Consider the following 19021-nt stretch of genomic DNA (forward strand, 5'->3'; position numbering starts at 1 on the left):
TGGTGTCTCTGTATGATTACTCTCATTATTTATCATTTGTGTCTCTATTTTGATTTTTTGTTTAGTGGTTGCTGTGAGGTTTGTATAAAAGTTCTTATAGATGAGATAGTCCATTTTCTGATAGCCTCTTATTTCCTTAGTCTAAGAAGGTCCCATCCTTTTCCTCTTCTCCCTTATTCTGTTTTGTATTGTATTTGTGATTAAAATGAAGTGATTATATTTATTATTGATGCTTTCCTTCCTTTCACTTTAATATTATAGTTAAATGTTTGCTAACCTGTTCTGATAGAGAGCTGCAATTTTCTAATTTTGGCTGCCCATCTCCTTGCTCAAGGTTCTGTAGACCCCTTCTTTTTTTTTCTGGTATGAAGGCCTTCTTGATCATTTCTTGTAGGGGAGGTCTTATGGTGGTGAACTCCATCAGCTTTTTTCAGCTGGGAAAGTTTGTATTTCTCCATTGTATCTGAAGGATAGTTTTGCTGGATAGAGTACTCATGGCTGAAAGTTTTTGTCTTTCAGAATTTTGAATATATCATTCCATTCTTTCCTAGCCTGTAAGGTTTTTGTTGAGAAATCTGCTGAAAGCCTAATACAGGTTCCTTTGTAGGTTATTTTCTTCTGTCTTGCTTCCCTTAATATTTTTTCTTTGTCATTGACTTTTGCCAGTTTTACTAATCTATGCCTTGGTGAATGTCTTTTTACATTGATGTAATTAAGAGTTTATTACCTTCATTTGCATATAATTCTGGCTCCTTTCCCAGGTATGTGAAGTTCTCAGCTATTATTGCTTTAGAAAAAGCTCTCTGTTCCTTTCTCCTTCTCTTCTCCTTCTTGAATACCTATAATCCTGATGTTGCATTTCCTAACTGAGTCAGATAGTTCTCAGAGAATTTCTTCATTTCCTTTTAGTCTTAGTTGTCTCTCCTTTTCCATCTGCCATATTTCTATATTTCTGTCCTCTAAATTACTAATTCTGTCCTCCACAATATCAGCTCTGTTTTTTAAGGATTTCAGATTTTTCTTTATCTCATTTACTGTGTTTTTCATCTCCAACATTCAGCTTTTTTTAATAGTTTTAATCTCCTTTTTGAAGAATTCCCTCTGTTCATTAATTTTACTCCTGAGAACTGTCTTTCTGAGTTTTCTTGTAACTTGTTGAGTTTCTTCATGATAACTCTTTTGAATTCTCTGTCATTTAGATTGTAAATTTCTGTGACTTCAGGACTGATTTCTGGTTACTTGTCATTTCCCTTCTGGTCTGGAGTGGTAATATACTTTTTCATACTATTTGATGTGGTGGACTTTTGCTGTTGCATAGTGGTAGTATCTGGTCACAGATTCCACCTATCACCACTAGGGGGTGGGGACAGGAGCTGTGTTTTCTGAGCCTGCTGCAACCCCTGGCAGATGTGCCTATCTGTTGGAAGCTGTGCTGACAGGGCCTGTTTGCATTTGCCCACTGGCTGCTGCTGCTTCACACACATAGGTGCAGGCTTTCTGGTGGGGATCCTCTGCTCTGGCCAACCAGCCGAGCTGGTGTGCCATATGGGAAGGGGTGGAAGGATGCTTTGTTTTGGATGCACAATCTCCCATGCTCCTGCTCTGCACTCACTGTCTGCCTGCCTGGGCTGCTTGGCTTGGTGTGGATGCCCTCATCATTGCTTAGCCGCCTTGGTGTGGAGTGTTTCCACAGGCTGTGAGGCTACTCCAAGAGAGCAAGCATTCCTGCGGACATCTGTCTTCCCCCTTCTCCTCTAAGAGTCGCATGCCATCTGCTGCTTGAGGCCCCATGCCCTAGATCACTGCCACTCAGGAGGGAGGGCAAATACACTTACCTCCTTCCACTACCTCCCAGGGGGGTTCAGCACCATCACCTTCAGATATATGGGTATGTGCATCTCTCAGACATCAACTGTGTTGTGTGAATGTCCTCTGTTGGTTTATGAATGTCCTTTTGCTTGTATCTTAGTGGGGAGAGACTAAGGGAAGAGCTCACTTTGCCATGATGCAGACATTACTCTGAGAATAGCTTTTTAAGGAGTTTTGCCTTTAGCAGTAAATCTTTTCCTCTTCAAATTTCAATTATGACTTTAATTGCGATGTTTTGTTTTAATTGTATTTATTTTTAACATTATCTTTTTAGTACATACTACTTTTTCTTTTACTATAGTAATATAATTTTTATTTGACAAGTTTATTTAAAAATAGAGTGAGCTTTGATTTTATAATCATTATTATTACAGATGTGCACAGATGTAGAAAAAACTATGAATGTGGTATGGACATGACTCAAGTTTGAGAAACATAAGACTAGGCCAGTGTTTGGCCACTTACGGCCCTTGGGCCAAATCCAGCTCTCCACCTGATTCTGTAAATAACATATTATTGGAACACAGTTGCACTCATTTGTTTTATTATTGCCTATGGCTGCTTTCCCCTATGCTGGCAGAGCTGAGTGTTTGAGACAAAGACTATATAACCCCCAAAACCTAAAATATTTACTATCTAACCTTTGACAGAAAAAATTTGCTGACCCCTCTACGAAGCTATACTATTAAAGCATTTTTAAAAATTTAACAATCAGTATAATCATGGTGTTTGGAGAGGTTCAAAATAGGAAGCTTTGTGCCACTTTGGCGTGTGATATATTTTGAGCTAAAGGCAATCAAGACTCTGTGGGCTCAAGAGAAACTATTATCTCTCCCTTAAAGAATTTAAATTGGGAGCCTTTCTCATAGTAAGAGTTATTACCAGAAATAACTTTTTATGACATATCTATATGATAGGACAAACACCTAATGCCTGAACATCTGGTCTTCTTATTATCCTGTGACTTATCCTTCTCCCTTCTGAGCTCCCAGGCCCCTATTCCATTCTTCAGCTCAAGATGGCATCAATACCTCATTTTACCTTTCTTTTTTCAAACCTCTCGTGTATGTGGGGTTCCTGTACATATGAAATTAAATTTTTTTTTTCCTGTTAGTCTGTCTCATATCAATTTGATTATTAGACCAGCTGAAAGAACTTTTGTAGGGTGGTGGAAAATTCTTTCTCTCCAACGTTTTATGAGGCACAGATACATTTAGCAACCAAACTTGTCCTTTCACTATATTGTCCCTTTTCTATATTCAAGACAGTTAAGTGCCGTTCTACAGATCAGGGGCATTCCAGGACACCTAAGGCTTGAGGCCATGTGAGAAGACTGGGCTATTATGAGAGGTTCTTTGTTTACTGTTTGACAGGATAGAGTCTGTCTTCTCCTCAAATTCTGTTTGATCAAAAACACTGATGTAATAACAGCAGCAGATGATTACCAAGGCCCTGAGGCTCCATTAAAGATCAGAGTAAAACTTACGCTTCAAAGGATCCTAGTATGGAGGGAAGGTCAATGCTTTGAATTCTAAGTGGGGATGAGGCAAGGGGACTTGGGATGATGGAGGTGGAAAATATAATTTCAGAAATGAGCATTTTCAGAGCAGTGTGGAAATTTCTTCATCTGGTGGTGTTACCAAACATAGGTCATTTTGCCTGTCACCTGGAAAGCCAAACAGTGAGATGACAAAATTGCAGCTGAGAGAAGGTTTTAATCACAAGGCAGCCAAGTGAGGAAGCAAGAGAATGAGTCTCAAATCTGCTTCCCTGAAAATGGGGTCTCAGGGATATTTATGGGGTAGGGGGCATGGTGGTCTGAAGAATGGAGATAGATGATTGGAGGTGAGGAGAGGTGAGGTAATTGATGATCTGTGCAAGCATATTCAAAATTCATGCTTCTTCATAGGACACGTGTTCACAAAATGGTGGTGTTAGCATGATCTAAGGGTAGATTTTTTAGCCTCTTGATGTCAAAAGATCACTTATGGGCCCAGTAGATGAGTTGGTGGTCTCAACTGACCTGAACTAGACAAGAGGTCCTAACTGCAGAAAACAGTTCAAACACCCATTGCTATGGTGACCCAGGTGCCAGGGAGATGTTATCTATAGGAACCTAGTGGGAGTCAGATAGCATATTGCCTAAGCAGCACAGTTAACAACGGGTTAACTATGGGTTTTCTAACAATGGGTGGGTGAACGAATAAAAGCTATAATCAGTAATTGCAAAAAGGAAAAAGCACCTTTAGTCACTAGCTACCTAATCAATGGCTAACTTTTTACTGGTTTCAGTGGTCAACATTCTACCATGCTCTAGTTTCGTATTCCTTTTCAGCTTAACAAATACATTCTGACCAAGTCTTCCATAATCAGTATTCTTGCAGAGAATGCTTCTCCTGATTACCTGTGTGTGTCCTGTGAAGGGTGGTAGGCGCATCTCTGCATCACATCTAGTTGACATTAGGAGCCCTTGCTGTCTTAAGCACTGTTTCCAGTGTTTGACATCTATTATCTCACTTCATCCTTCCTTTGAGCTCGTGAGGTAAATACTATTATTATCCCTATTTTAGGGCACAGAGGCATGGACAGATTTAGTAACCTGCTCAAAATCATATAGCTGGTACTTGGTAGACTAGGGATTTTAACCCAGGATTTGACTCCAGTGGTGTATTTTAATTGCTACCCTATCTGCCTCTCTTCTGACCTGGACATCCAGCTGAAGGCACAGTGTAAAGTCACACCCCATGCTTAGGGGGCAGAGCCTCCCTTGAAGGGGCGAATTTTCTTAGTGTCAATCTCTGAAGAAGAGACAGGGCTTTAGGCAGGAAGCTGGGACTAGGAATGCTGGCTTTGGAAAGGCTGGAGAACGAATTCCTGGCCCCACACTTGGTCTTTTTCTCTTCAGACTAGACTTTTAGGGAGGCAAGGGTTTAAACATTAGCCCTTGAAAGCTGCTCGCCACGGTCAGCCCCTCTACTTGGAAACAAGGCATTGAACCTTAGAGAGCAAGTGGTAACTTGTATCCCAAATTATAGAGTTTCAAATTATTTTGTGGATTTATTTTCCTTTTATTAATCTCTTGCAAAGTCTTGTTTAAAGATCCTGGCTTGTGTTAAGGGTATCAAGGGAAGAGACAATGGTCCATATTTAATCAAAGAGAACCATGTGTCTTGACTCTGATCCTAACATGTTGACGCAACAGCACATAGAGACTCATAAGGGGAAATGTGACTTTCCAGAGACGAGTGGAGGTTACAAGTCAGAAACTTCTCCCATGGACGAACGCCCTCAATCACTGGCACTGGATGATATGTGTTTTATTGTATTAAAGCATCCCCTTGCGGTTGTGTGAAGCTCTAAGATAGAAAAGTGATGATGTGTTCCCCATTTTGGGGAAAGTTTTCAATCCATTAGAAAACAAGTGAAAATTCAACTGAGTAAATTTAAAGATCAAATTGGCTTTATTAAACAATTCACGCATCAGCCAGCATCCCATCTAGGAATAGACAGGAGCTGCAGAAAAAGAAAGGTTTTCAAAGGCAGAGAGGGAGTGAATGAAAGGAAATTATTAGCAAAGAATGCATTGTGTTATGCAATGTCGCCCTCCTGGGGTAAAAGGAAAGAGGTCTGTGGGTGAATTACCTCCGAGTGCTGACCAGGAAATCCTATCTTGGCTGGTTAAAGGTCACATTCCCGGGAAGGTTGAAACTACAATTAGGTTAGGTATTATGTCTCGGTTTGCTGCCATGGGGCCTAACATAAGTGACTCACTTTGGGCCTATTGTCTCTTTTTTAACTATAGTATATACACATAATATATATATTATCCACAATAAAATATGCTAAGTTTCATAATGGCAGAATGAAACATAGTGTGTGTGTTGAGAGGTACTATCAGTTATGCCTGGGTGGGGATAGATAGAGCAAGCTGGATGAAGTTGAATGAAAGTTAATCCACACAGAAAAACAGCATGAGGAAGACTGAGCCCAGACTGAGCCCAGACTGGCCTTTGCACCACATTGTAGGCCGTGGTAAGGAATTTTTAGGGGAATCAAGGGAAACGGGGAGGTGTTGGAAATTTTTAGTAAAGGAGTAATATGTATGCTTTAAAAAGAAAAAAAAACTGTGGGACATTGTCGAGGATATATTGGAGAGGGACATGTAGGGGAGCCTCTTGTAGAGTGAAGTACACACTGTTGCCCACCTGCACAGAGGGGGAGCAGGGAGAAGGCAGCGTTGGGGCTGCTGCCACCCTTGCTGCAAGGAGGTCACGGAAGACAACATTGATTGGCCACCAATTTTTCAACTTGGAGGTCATAGGTGAACTTGAAAGAGCAATATCCATCAGTGGTGGAGACCAAACCTAGTCAGAGTGGCTCCAAGACAGAATGAGCAGTGAGGAAGTAGAGATTGTAAGTGTGCAAATCTCTTTCATGGAGTTTTGCTGTGAAGGAGAGCAGAGAAATCGGCAGTAGGCAGAGAGTTGTGAAGTCAGGGGACACTTTATCTTAGAGATATCTTTTTCTTAGAGACGGGAGCTATTGATGTATGTTTGTCAGCTGATGAGACGATGTAATGGAGAGAGAAAATGTGGTGATCCAAGAGGTTATAGGATTACTGTTTGAGCAAGATGGCGTAAATACAAGAAGTGATTAGACACAGTGCACAAGTGGAGGAGTTGGCTGTATATTGAAACACAGATGTTTACTCTGAAGAATAGGACAAAAGCCAGAATGTGTGAATTTGTAAAGACAAAGAGTTGGTAGTGTGGTATAGGAAGATAAAGACACTGTCTTCTGATTGCCTTTGTTTTCTCAGTACATAAGAAGTAAGGTCATCATCTGATGTGAGAAGAAGAGAAGGCTATTAAAAGATTTGAGGAAAAAGGAGAAGCTATGTGTAATACTGTGATGTATAATAAGATATATATTTGGTCTTTGTCCTGTTTCTGGCACAGAGCTCTTGAAACTCTGGGAATTTCCCACGTGATGAGATAACAAGCTATCTCCTGTTATGTTAATGAGATGACTTTTGGACCACACCTAAGGATGGCAGCTGGTAGCCAGGAGAACCAGTCATGTGATTAGAGGTTTGCAACTTTCACTCTCATCCCCAACCTCCAGGGAGGGAAGAGGTCCTGGAGGTTGACTCAATCACTGATGTTCAATGATTTAATCAATCACAACTATATAATGAAGCCTCCATAAAAACCCGAAAGGACAGGGTTTGAAGAGTTTCCCAGTTGGTGAACAAGTGGAGGTGCTAGAAGAGCGGTACCTTCAGAGAGGGTATGGAAGCTCCGTGCCCTTTCCCCACACCTTTCCCTATGCATTTCTTCCATCTGGCTATTTCTGAGCTACATCCTTTTATAATAAACCAAAGGTCTAGTAAGCAAAATGTTTCTCTGAATTCTGTGGACTGCTCTAGCAAATCAATTGAACCAAAGGAGGGGGTTATGGGAACCTCTGACTTATAGTGTCAGAAGTACAGGTGGCAACCTGGGCTTGTAACTGGCACTAGAAGTAGGGGAAAGGGGAGCAACTGTGTAGGACTGAGCCCTCAACCTGTGGAATGTCAGGCTAACTCTGGGTAGATAATGTCAGAATTGAGTTAGATTAAATTGAATTCTCAGATGCCCTACTAATGTCTGAGAATTGCTTATGGGTGTGGGGAAGCATCTTCATCCCCACATGTTGGAATTGGGTTCAGAAACACAAAAGACTATAAAATAGTAATAGAATAACTTGACTAGGGAAGAGTATTTGTATTGCCTGCCAGCACTGAGGCCCACTTGAGTTTTGAGTTCTAAATTTAATGTAAGTCCTCCCAGTTCTTTTCTATCCATCATCAACTGCTTGAGTGAAGGCATGGGATAGGCAGAGAGTGTATTTTTCCAGGTTTGGAATTTTGGAAAGGGTATACAAGAGAGAGAGACAAGCAAGGAAGAGAGCAGTATGTACATGAAGGAAACCAGAATGTGTCACCCCAAAATATGCCCCTTGAATATAAAAATTATTTTAGGCTGAAGGCAATTAAGAAGTAGGAAAACGCAATTAAAGCTCCCCTTTTATGTCTAAAGATAGGAGATAAATTCTCTTTTTACTGGAGTAAATTCTCTTTTTCCTGGAGACAGACTCTTATCAGACCAGAGACCAGAGAAGTCTGCAAACAAACCTTGTTAAACAAACTCTTACCTTTCTAGTTACTTCTTTACCATTTTCTACCCATAGTCTAAACACCTTTGTCTCATCAGTTCTTCACAAATGTATTGTTTCTTTGTCTAAACGGTGTAAAAGCTTCCTGCTCTGGTCACTTCTGTGAGAGAATACGCTCCTGCTGTTGTAAGCCAGCTAGTTTATGATAATTTATTACAGTAGCCGTACGAAACTGCATGTAGTGATAGTACTATGTATCTGTGGAGTCTTTGTTAGCCTCACTAAATGGCAAGTGAGTCAATTTTACTACAGCGCATAGTTGAACATGGGCTTTTCTCATGCTCCAGGTTTCAGGAGAATGCGTTATTCAGAGGGAATAGACTTCTTGAATGAGGAACAGAGGGTGCAAAATCAGTAATTGAAACACACTTTTACATCTGTCAAAATTGACTTTAGTGGAGACATTTTAAGATGGATTGGAGTTGCCTTTCTAGAGAAAATGCGTTGTTGTCTTGAACCTCGGACTGGGCCAAACCTTTGACTGGGCCAAACCTTTGGACTGGACCAAAATGGCAATTGTTTTACAAGCAATTGTTTGAGAAGTCAGCAGAACAAACATCCTGATCACAAAGGCTGATGATTGTGGACTTTCTGAAGATAGAATCAGTAGTCAATCATTGTTTAGCCAAGACTAGATCCCTGCCTCCAACTCTAATTAAAAGTCCTTGTAATAAAATCTCCCTTCTTTCCCCTTAAAAGCCCCTGACTTATACTCTCTAGTGGGACACTATTTGGGTTTCTATCTGAAACTGGGCTCCCTGAATTGAAATTATTTGATCCCAGATAAAGACTTTGCCTCTTAAACTAGTTTCTGTTTTTGCAGGTAGACACATCCTAGAAACGTCAACAGTTCTAGACACTACATCTTGCTGTCTCATTAGTGCAGATCAGTGTTTTTCAGTTGGAGAAGGTGCTACTGGCTTCTGGTAGGTAGAGACCAAGGAGGTTTAACAATGCACAGGCTAGCCTCCCACAACAAAGACTTATGTGGCCCCAAATGCCAAAAGTGCTAAAGGTGAGCAACCTGAGGATAAATGTAAATATAGTGCCATTGTTACCGAGACCCAAGGGACGAGTGACCTGCAAATGGGTCCTTTTGCCCAGAGCCGCTCGCACCAATTGAACAAGACCGGGTTTGGAACAGGGGAGCAGAAACATTATTCACTGACCAATGAATGGAGGAGGCAGAGCTCCTGCACTAGAACACCTACTCCCTGAAGGGAAGGTGGGCAGGGTTCTTAGGGGATGTGAAGAGGGAAGGGTCTCCGCATCATCACTCAAGGTGTGTCCACTTGGGGCATGCGCAGATCTTCCCTTCTTGCACGTGGCACCCTTTGCACCCATTTCCTTTTGTGCATGGCACCACAGTGTCATCTTGGACCTTTCTGGTTTGGATTGGTTCTGCCGTTTGGCCACTTGGCATTGTTCTGCCTTGGATCTTATCAGTAAACACAACTTAAAAACAAAGCATTAGACATGGAAAATGTTTTAGGGACTTCCCTGGGTGACAAAATTCTTCCTCTGACTGTGTCCTGCTCCTCATTCTTGAGAGGCAAAGGATGAAGCTCCATCTTCCATAACTACTTCCAACTGACCAGGGGCATCATCACAGGGGCCCATAGAGGAGCAGAACTTATCTCTAGGAACTTTTAGATGAGTTTGGTTGTCATCTAGTTGGACTCCCAACCTCTCATATCCCTGGTTAATACCTTTTGGAATTTAAGTAGTCTTTGCTAACAAAGGAAACCAGACAGTTTAGGATGCGAGGCCCAAAAAGTAGAAGAAGCAGAATAGCCACCAGAGGCCCCAAAAGTGGTAGAAACCAAGTGAGGCTGGGAAGAGCCTGTTTAACCCCGTTCTGGATCTTTTTTGTTAAGTCTGGTTGGCCTTTTTCATTTAACCAACTAACATCTCTTTGTAGCCTAGTGGTGCTGTAGAAATAGGCACTCCACGGGGAGCACAGGTCAAGGTGAGGATAAGTATAGTTAAGAGAGATGACAGAATAAGGAGTCTCAGCACCTCCACGGGGGTGGGATGCCAGCCCACCAAGGACTTATCTTTTTGTCTCTGGAGTAAGAGCTTTAGGTCTGAGAGGGGCTCATAGGAGAAGTCAGGATGGCTTGGAGTTTCCAAGTCTTCTGGTTCAGGGGCTCTCTTGACTCAGGTGTGGTGTACCCAAGGGGTGACTCCCTGTAATTTGAGGGCAGTGTGAGTGCTTAGAATCACCAGATAAGGCCATTCCACATAGGAGTGAGCTGGTCCTGTGGGATCCCAGTTTTCCATGTCTTAAAGTACACCCAATCATGGGGCTGGAAGGGGTGGAGGGCCAGGTCCACGGGGCTGGGGAGGACCTGGTTGCCATATGCTGAGTACCTTCACTGTTTCTCCTTTCTGAAGGGCATACTCTAGTTGTTCTCTTGTACCTCCAGTATTCACCAGTTGGATTTTGGACTGGGAGAATTGGAGTGTTGCATGCTGATTGGCATATCCTGAGGAGCCTTGATCAATCAAGTTCTTTATGAGAGGGGTCACGCCATTTAAGGCATCTTATCTGAGAGGATATTGTTTGACATTTGGGCACTTGTGCCCAGGTTTTAGTTTGATAATCACGGGGTTCGCTTCGATGACATGCCCACTTTTCCTTGGGCCCAAACTTGGGGATTTACCCCTGGCAATTCTACTAAGTTTCCCTTTAAATCTTTTGACTCAGGCCCTTTCGTCAGACTGTAAACAGCTGGTGACCAAAGGCTGAGGGGATGTTTACCTCCAATTGGTCCCCCCATTAAATAAATGGAGGTTCCTAATTTATGCAGTAGGTCCCTACCGCTAAAGGAATAGGGCATTCTGGCACATATAGAAATGAATGGGTTAACTGTTTCTCACATAATTTGCAGCTTAAAGTTTTGATAAACCACTTCTTCTTTGGGGCCCCTGATACTCCTACCATATTTCATCTCTGGCTAATAGGTTTGGAGATTTGTAGCCAGACGTGATGAAACTAGAAGAATTTAAGATCCAATCCAATCTACAGGTAGAAAACAAAAACCTCAATGCTAATCAATAGACCCAGAATCTAACATCCACAATTATGTATTATAGTTTCTACTGAAACATTTTTCTCTCTAAGATCACCTTCATTTACCAAAGATAGCCAAATTAACACTCATTGGTTTGTAAAATAAGCCTAGTTTCAACAAACTAGGCCCAATTATTTACATAAGTACAGCAAGAATAGCAATTGACCCTATAGGCTCTTTTAAATCTGTTCTGCTGGAACTTTTTATAAAGAATCTCATACTGAACTTTAAAAGCCTCTCAAGGCCAGCAAAGCCAAGGACTTGTCATCAGACTCTGCCTGTAATACCCATAGATTTGGGTGAATTCCTCTATTCCCTTGAAGTTCCCCCAAATATCCTAAGGTTCCTTGCACCTGCCAGAGAAGTGACCTTTTTCTTTTTTCCCCCCAAAGATTGGCACCTGAGCTAACAATTGTTACTAATCTTCTTTTTTTTCCTTCTCCCCAAGCCCCCTAGTACACAGCTGTATATTGTAGTTGTGAGTGTCTCTGGTTGTGCTATGCGGGATGCTGCATCAGCATGGCCTGATAAGTGGTGCCATGTTCATACCCAGGATCCGAACCGGCGAATCCCCAGGCTGCCAAAGTGGAGTGTGCGAACTTAACTACTCAGCCACAGGGCCGGGCCCCCAGAAGTGACCTTCTTACTCATCTGTTAATGCTGCTGGAAACCCTGTAAACAAGGTACCAGGCCAAGATTTCCAGGTGGCTTTATTCCATCAAGTCAACCTTTTTGCTCAAACATTGTCTTGTCGTATCTGAGTCTGCACGTTTTTCTCAAATATGACATTGCAGTCAAATTCCTGGAGAGATCAGGTAGGGAGAAAAAGATAAATGTTCCAATTCTGCTTACAAAAGCATAATTTACCAAATTGCAATGAGTATAGTTAGCTTAAGAGAAAAAAGAAAAAGATTTCCTTAAATCTGAAAAACAAAACATTAAAAAAATCAACAGCATTTCAAATGAGAAGTCATAGAAATTATAACCATTCTCATGAGTTCATTCAGCCCTATGGAACCAACTCTTGATCTTTATCTTTTGTTAGCCTTTCTTTCATGAAGTCATCAGTTTCTCTGTTAGAGTTCTGTAACTTCTTACCCAATTCAGTCTTATAATCTGAAAGTTTATCAGAAACCTGTATGCCAGAGCAAGCGTCAGAGTCCTTTCCATGAATCTCTCTGAAAATGAAACATATTTGTAAAAATATCAGAATAAAACAACGGTCTGCCAATAGCAAAAATGGCAATTGACAAAGGCACTTGGCTATTTCTGTGACATACAGCACTTTGAGATAATAACTAAAATTGTGACTGACAACAAGGAAAGATCAGAATTTTTGGAATGTTATACAAATTTTAAAAACAGTTATATTAATAATATTTACCCACACAATAGAACCTAGGAAAGTTTACCATTTGTTTGATAATTTTTCCCATGTAATTTTAACATACTAAATAAATCTAATTAGTTTAACATCTTCCTTTTTATAGAAGAGAGAACAAATCCTTCTTTTTAAATTTTTTTTAAAGATTGGCAACTGAGCTAACATCTGTTGCCAGTTTTTTTTCTTCTTCTTCTTCTTCTTCTCTCCAAAATTCCCTGGTACATAGCTCTATATTCAAGTTGTGAGTGCCTCTGGTTGTGCTATGTGGGATGCCATCTCAGCATGGCCTGATGAGTGGTGCCATGTCTGAAACCAGGATCCAAACTGGTGCAGTCCTGGGCCACTGAAGCAGAGCATGCGAACTTAACCACTTGGCTGTGGGGCTGGATCCCAGAACTAATTCTTTGAGAAGACCCAGGGCTGACTGGAAATTCTCAAAGTTTCCTTTTATTTTTTTACGTCAACAGAAAGACTTTAATTTTGGGGGAAGTTCACCAAAAAATATCAAAAATTTTAAAACACTTGATCAAATGGGAAATAATGCTTAGTTATCTATTCAAAGTGACAACAGAAACAGTGAAGAAAAATTCTTAATTGAGAGACCTCAGTTTTTTGAACATAGGAAATTATTTTAGTAAAACATAGATTTTGTCTTTTAGGTAGACTTCCTCAAAAAAAATCTTTTATAACCTCTTTATCATGAGCAGATCAAAAGCTCAAGAAAATTAGCTTAACAGAGAAAGCTAAATTCTAATTTTTGCACTAGCTTACTTTCTATATTAACAGTCATTTACTTAATTAAATTCATTTCAATCTTAGCCAACTTGACCATGCACAAAACTCCTCAGGTTTTTACTTCCATCAACTTTCTGTTACTTACTTTTACATTCAGAATTTGTCCCATGCTTTCCTTTTTTTCCCTCCTAGTACCTTAGGACAAATTTATCTTTTTTAACAAAATGAACAAAAATATTTCCATTCTTTATACTTTCTTTACTGAAAACATATAACTTACTTTCCTTGAATACAAAGATGTTTTCCTTATTAAATTATTAGTACTTTTTATTTTATTTAATTTATTTTTCTGTAAATTTTGTTTATTTGTTTATTTATTTATTTATTGAAGAAGATTGGCCCTGAGCTAAAATCTGCCACCAATCCTCTTTTTGCTGAGGAAGACTGGCCCTGAGCTAACATCCATGCCCATATTCTTGTATTTTATGTGGCACACCTGCCACAGCAGGGCTTGACAAGCAGTGCATTAGTCTGCACCTAGGATCTGAACTGGCAAAACCCGGGCCACCAAAGAAGAACACGCAAACTTAACCTCTGTGCCATCAGGCTGGCCCCAAGAAGATTGTAATTACGTATATTAATTAGAATTCTTAATTCTTACAGACCTTAATTTTTAGTGAAAACTAAAAAGCAAGCAATTACGAACTGTCCTTTACATTAGCATTCTGTGATTTGGCCAACTCATAAATACCTTTTATAATTTCCAGAAACATGTTACCTTTGTTGTTGCAAAATGATCAATAACAGTTCTAAGATAAGAGAAACAAGTGAGTTTTACTTGAACCAGAGTGAGCATTATAACTGGGTAGGTCTTAGAGAGCGTTCAAGACAAGTGTGGTTTTCAGTACAATCTTACATCTTTTTAGAACAAAGAATATACATTAATCACACCCAGGATACATTTTCATAAAAGTTTCAAAGGAATATTTAGTTGCAAATTAGCAGGTCAACATGACCCTGATATCCAGGAAAGGGACCAATCTGGACATTACCCATAGGGCGTAGGAGTGGAAATAGGCATTCTTATCTTAAGAGAGTACCTTTTTTACTTTATCAGTTAAAGCAGACGTACAATGTATGTTTGATAGGGCATAAGTCAAGTTTTTTAGTTCAAGCTGATCAGTTTTGAACCCGAATAGTTATCCCATATACCTCAGTATGTGAAAATCTCTTGTCACCCTATAGAACAATTTTTTGATGAAATACAGGACATGTTTCCTAATAGACCCACACATCTTTTAGTTTCTCTGTAATAAGAAGCCAAAAGTAGATAAACCTATATTTAATAATTAATGTCTATGTTTTATCTTATTTGGAAATGATCTAGATACTCAAGTATTTTGAAAATGAAAGACAAATAGTTTCAGGGACCAAATATAAGGGTTGGACCAAATGAGAGCCTGTAAGTTCTTAACACTGTGTTCCTTTGCCTGGCCTTGGATCCAAATGACACGAGTCACTGCAGAGGTGAAGTTCTCAGGGGGGTGTTGCAAACTGGAAAAGGAACTTAGCTAAGAGGAAGGCCAGGCATTCCTAACTATTGGATTCTGTTTCTGAGTCATATACATATAGCTGCTTTGTGTATATGCCCCTAGTAAGCTTCGATTAAACAACTTTTGGTGGCTATTCACAGGCTAATTGTCTTCAGAATAATATCCTGTTTCGCAAAATGTAACTTTTCCTTTAAAAATATTTAATACTTTTTCCACATGATTATAGAGTGTCATTTTTGAGCCTTAGTTCATTCAACATTTGCGTTACTCGAAGAAAGTGGAGAGTAGTTTCATCCTATTATATTGAACTCAGCCCCCAATCCTAGTCTCTGGTGGGTTGTTTTGTATTCAGAAAGTAACAAACTCTACTCTTCATCTAGCAAGATCTAATCAGTACCATTGGAGAAAGCGCTGCCTTGGGAGCTGCAGGCTTTGTTATTTGGGGAGACATGAATTTAACTTCATCTGAGGTAAGTTGGTACCTTGAAGGTATAGTTAACATTATTCCAAGGATTTGCTCTGTTTTCCTATAGAGCTCACTGTAATAAGAGCTCTCGTGGCTTGCACATTAAACTTGCTTTAGAATAAAAGCTCAAATTAGTGCCTGATGCATAGATGGAGCTCATAAATATTATTAACTTTTGTTAAGAGAGTAATTATAATATTGACATTTGTTGAATATTCACTATATGCTAGGATTGTGCTAAGTGCTTTCTTGTTTTGGATTTACTCACTTAGTGGTCATAATAACCCTTAGGAAGTAGAGACTAGCTTCCTCATTTATAGATAAGGAACTCTATCCAGAGTAACAGCTAGTTAGGCTAGTTAGTGATGGAGCTGACATTAACCACAGACACTTTGACTCTAGAGCCCTTGTATTAACCACAACATAAAATGTGTTATATCCTATTTTGAGAAGTTGAAACAGATGGTGACTTTTTAATCTCCACATTGAACTTATTTTTCTTCTATGGAGTGATTAGCCAAAAATTAATAGCATTTAAAATAAGATTTATATGTCTCCTGAAATTTCTCCCAGCTCAGATATTATTTACTCAGAAGTCTTCCCCAATCCGCATTAATCACGATCTCTTCTGTGTTTCCAGATGTTGTTTGTTTATATCTCTATAGTGTAATACAGTTTGCCTTGAATTATAATATTTGTATCTTAAACACTTCATTTAAATGAAACTTTTTGCAAGTTCATGATGATCTAATACTATTCTTAGAATTTCACAGGTTCAATTTGTTGCTACTGAGATATCATTCATGTAACTATTTGTGACAATATAAGGTTAAAAGTCTCCTCTGTCCACATGTGAGACTTAGGTAGGAATTGTGAGGATCAATCCTGACTCTCCAGTGTGATATTTCCCTTCCAGCACATGTGACATGAGAAGAGCTTCATCAGGAAGCCGAGTGCACAAACCAGGTAGCCTCAGTTTAGAACATAATAGGAACCACAAAAATAATGACCTGGTCAGCCTTCCTGGCTTTCCTGTTTGAATTACATAGAGGATAGAGCCCAGAGCAGTAGCTATTTGAGCACAAGTACCAGGAAAATCCAGAAGGCTATACGTTGTGTCAACAATAAATCGGTAGAACATGACGATTCAGGTTCTCACAAAACCGTGAAGGGTACCACACGTCTGAAAGGTGGCTGGAGGACAGCAGCTCTGGCATGATTACTAATTTGTTCCACTTTTATTTCACACCCATTATCTTGGGAGCTAGAAGGAGAAAAAAGAGGATGTAAACTGGAAGAAGGCAAGGTCACATATGCTGACTCTGGGACCCACTTGTAAGCTCAGTTGCTTAGCCCTCCTGTAACAGGCTCTCCATCTACTCTCCCTTCAGCTGCTCACTCTTCCTGATCGGGGTCCCTTTGTCTTAGTGCCTGAGCCTGAGTTCACCAACTGGAACCAAGCCCTTAGCTTTCAATCAAGTCCTAATAGCTGCCTTGTGGGCTAGATGCTCTAACCCTATCAGTACCAGAAAAAACACTAAAACCCATTTGTTTCTACATTTCTAGGGCAACTGTACAAAGGTGAAGCAGTTTGTGAGCTCTGTTTTAGGGCGCTACATAGTCAACGTGACCCGAGCCGCCGAGGCGTGCAGCCTCCACCTGTGCAGGAACAACGGGAGATGCCTGAGGAAGGTGTGGAAAGCTCCCGATTACCTTCATTTGAACCCTGCAAGTTACTACATAGAGGCCTCCGAGGATGGAGAATTTATTGTGGAAGGAAAAGCATCTGATACAGACCTGGCCCTGATGGCAGAGAAATTTTCCTGTCAGTGTTATCAGGGATACGAAGGGGCCGATTGCAGAGAAATGAAGACAGCTGATGGCTGCTCTGGGCTTCCCTCTTTTTCTGGCTCACTAATAACACTATGTCCTCTGTTTTTTAGCAGGTTATCAGAGCATTCAGTTGTGAGATAATTGGGTTTAAAGGGAAGTATGTGGCCTCTAGTCACTTAGGGAAGAGATGAAACTTATGACAATTTTTTTCCCTTACGAAATCCATTGAGAGGTATTATAAGTAGACGCTATATAGGTCACTTAACATAAACAGGAACATATTATTTTATTTGGCTCCAATTTAACTAAGAAACCAGATCCAGGAGTAAAATCAATGCCCTCTCCTTTCTTCTGCAATGTATAAGTGGTATTTAAACCAGAGCTAATATATTTTAATCTTTACATGAACATATATCCGTAAAAGTATACATGTAAATATTAAATTATTGATTTCAAAGACTGGTTTTCTAGCTATCAATTTACTTAAGGACAGATTATTAAGTAATTATCTGATTCAACAGACAGAGTCACCTCAGAGTGTGACTCGATCGCCTAGTTCCCTGAAGAGGGCCCAATGCAGAGTTCCTGTTCCAGCCTTAGGGCCAGGTTAGGCTTCTGCTCCCTGCTTGGGCTCACTGAGCGCGGAACCAGTTCCTGAGGCGACTGCTCATGAGGGCGCAGGAAATAACTGGAGGGGAGATGTAGGCAACCCATTGCCAAAGCATCTGTTCCAATATGGCGACTCTTTCACCTGCCACGAGTTCTTCCCTTACAGGCTGACAATTTAAACACTGTGAAGGGCTTCATATAGTATTTATGCTCGCTAGTCCCACGTTGGTATAGATCTGGAAACTGGAGCCATGTTAATAAAAAATGCGGTGGATGTGTTCTGCAAGCAAAAATCATTACTAAAAAAATATTGAATAGGGACCAGCCAGGTGGCATAGTGGTTAAGTTCGCATGTTCTGCTTTGGCAGCCCGGGGTCTGCCAGTTCGGAGCCTGGGTGCGGACATGGCACAGCTTATCAAGCCTTGCTGTGGCAGGCAACCCACATATAAAGTAGAGGAAGATGGGCATGGATGTGAGCTCAGAGCCAGGCTTCCTCAGCAAAAAGAGGAGGATTGGCAGCAGATGTTAGCTCAGGGCTGATCTTCCTAAAAAAAAATTTAATAAATGACATTAAAGGACCCAGAACTACTTTTGGAAAGGGGTCTGTCAAGAAATAGTCGATATTTTGACCCTTAAATAGGAGTTTTGAGTAGTGGTTTTAGATGCATTTTGAATCTAATTTGAATTATGGTTTTACTATCCATCTGGTTGTGTGACTCTTGGCAAGTTATTTATATTCTCCATTTTTTCGTCTGAAACTTGGTAATATAGTTCCTTCCTCAGTGAATTATTCTAAGGAGTAAATGGAATAACACATCCCATGCATACTTTGGTTTTTAATACATGTTGCTAATCTTCAGCTATCTTCCCTTGATCAGCAAATTAGTGGAAACGCTTAGGATAAAACAGAGTCTTGGGCACTTTCCTCTGTCTTTTTTTATTTTGAGGAAGATTAGCCCTGAGCTAACATCTGCCACTAATCCTCTTCTTTTTGCTGAGGAAGATTGGCCCTGAGCTAACATCCATGCCCATCTGCCTCTATTTTATATGTAGGACACCTGCCACAGCATGGCTTGATAAGCCGTCTGTAGGTCCACATCTGGGATCTGAACTGGCGAACCCCAGGCCGCTGAAGCAGAATGCGTAAACTTAACCACTTACCACCAGGATGGCCCCTGATACATGTTCTTGAACAAAACAAAGAGCCTTGCCTTCTTGGAACTTACATTCCAGCTGAGGGAGTCAGACATTAAACATACAAATGAGCAATTTATGTCA

At 40.4% G+C, this 19021-nt stretch overlaps 1 protein-coding gene across 1 annotated transcript in view; it reads left to right on the forward strand.

Annotated features, from left to right (window-relative positions):
* Positions 1-17402, forward strand: part of LOC138915146 (hyaluronidase PH-20-like) — a 70660-nt gene extending 53258 nt beyond the window's left edge. Inside the window, 3 exon segments of the mRNA XM_070265006.1 lie at positions 15215-15304; positions 16867-17229; positions 17231-17402. Of these exon segments, the coding sequence (XP_070121107.1) occupies positions 15215-15304; positions 16867-17229; positions 17231-17269 (492 nt within the window). The 3' untranslated portion in view covers positions 17270-17402.
* Positions 17403-19021: the final 1619 nt, after the last annotated feature.

The sequence above is a fragment of the Equus caballus genome, chromosome 4 (assembly GCF_041296265.1).
Source record: "Equus caballus isolate H_3958 breed thoroughbred chromosome 4, TB-T2T, whole genome shotgun sequence".
Classification (NCBI taxonomy): domain Eukaryota; kingdom Metazoa; phylum Chordata; class Mammalia; order Perissodactyla; family Equidae; genus Equus; species Equus caballus.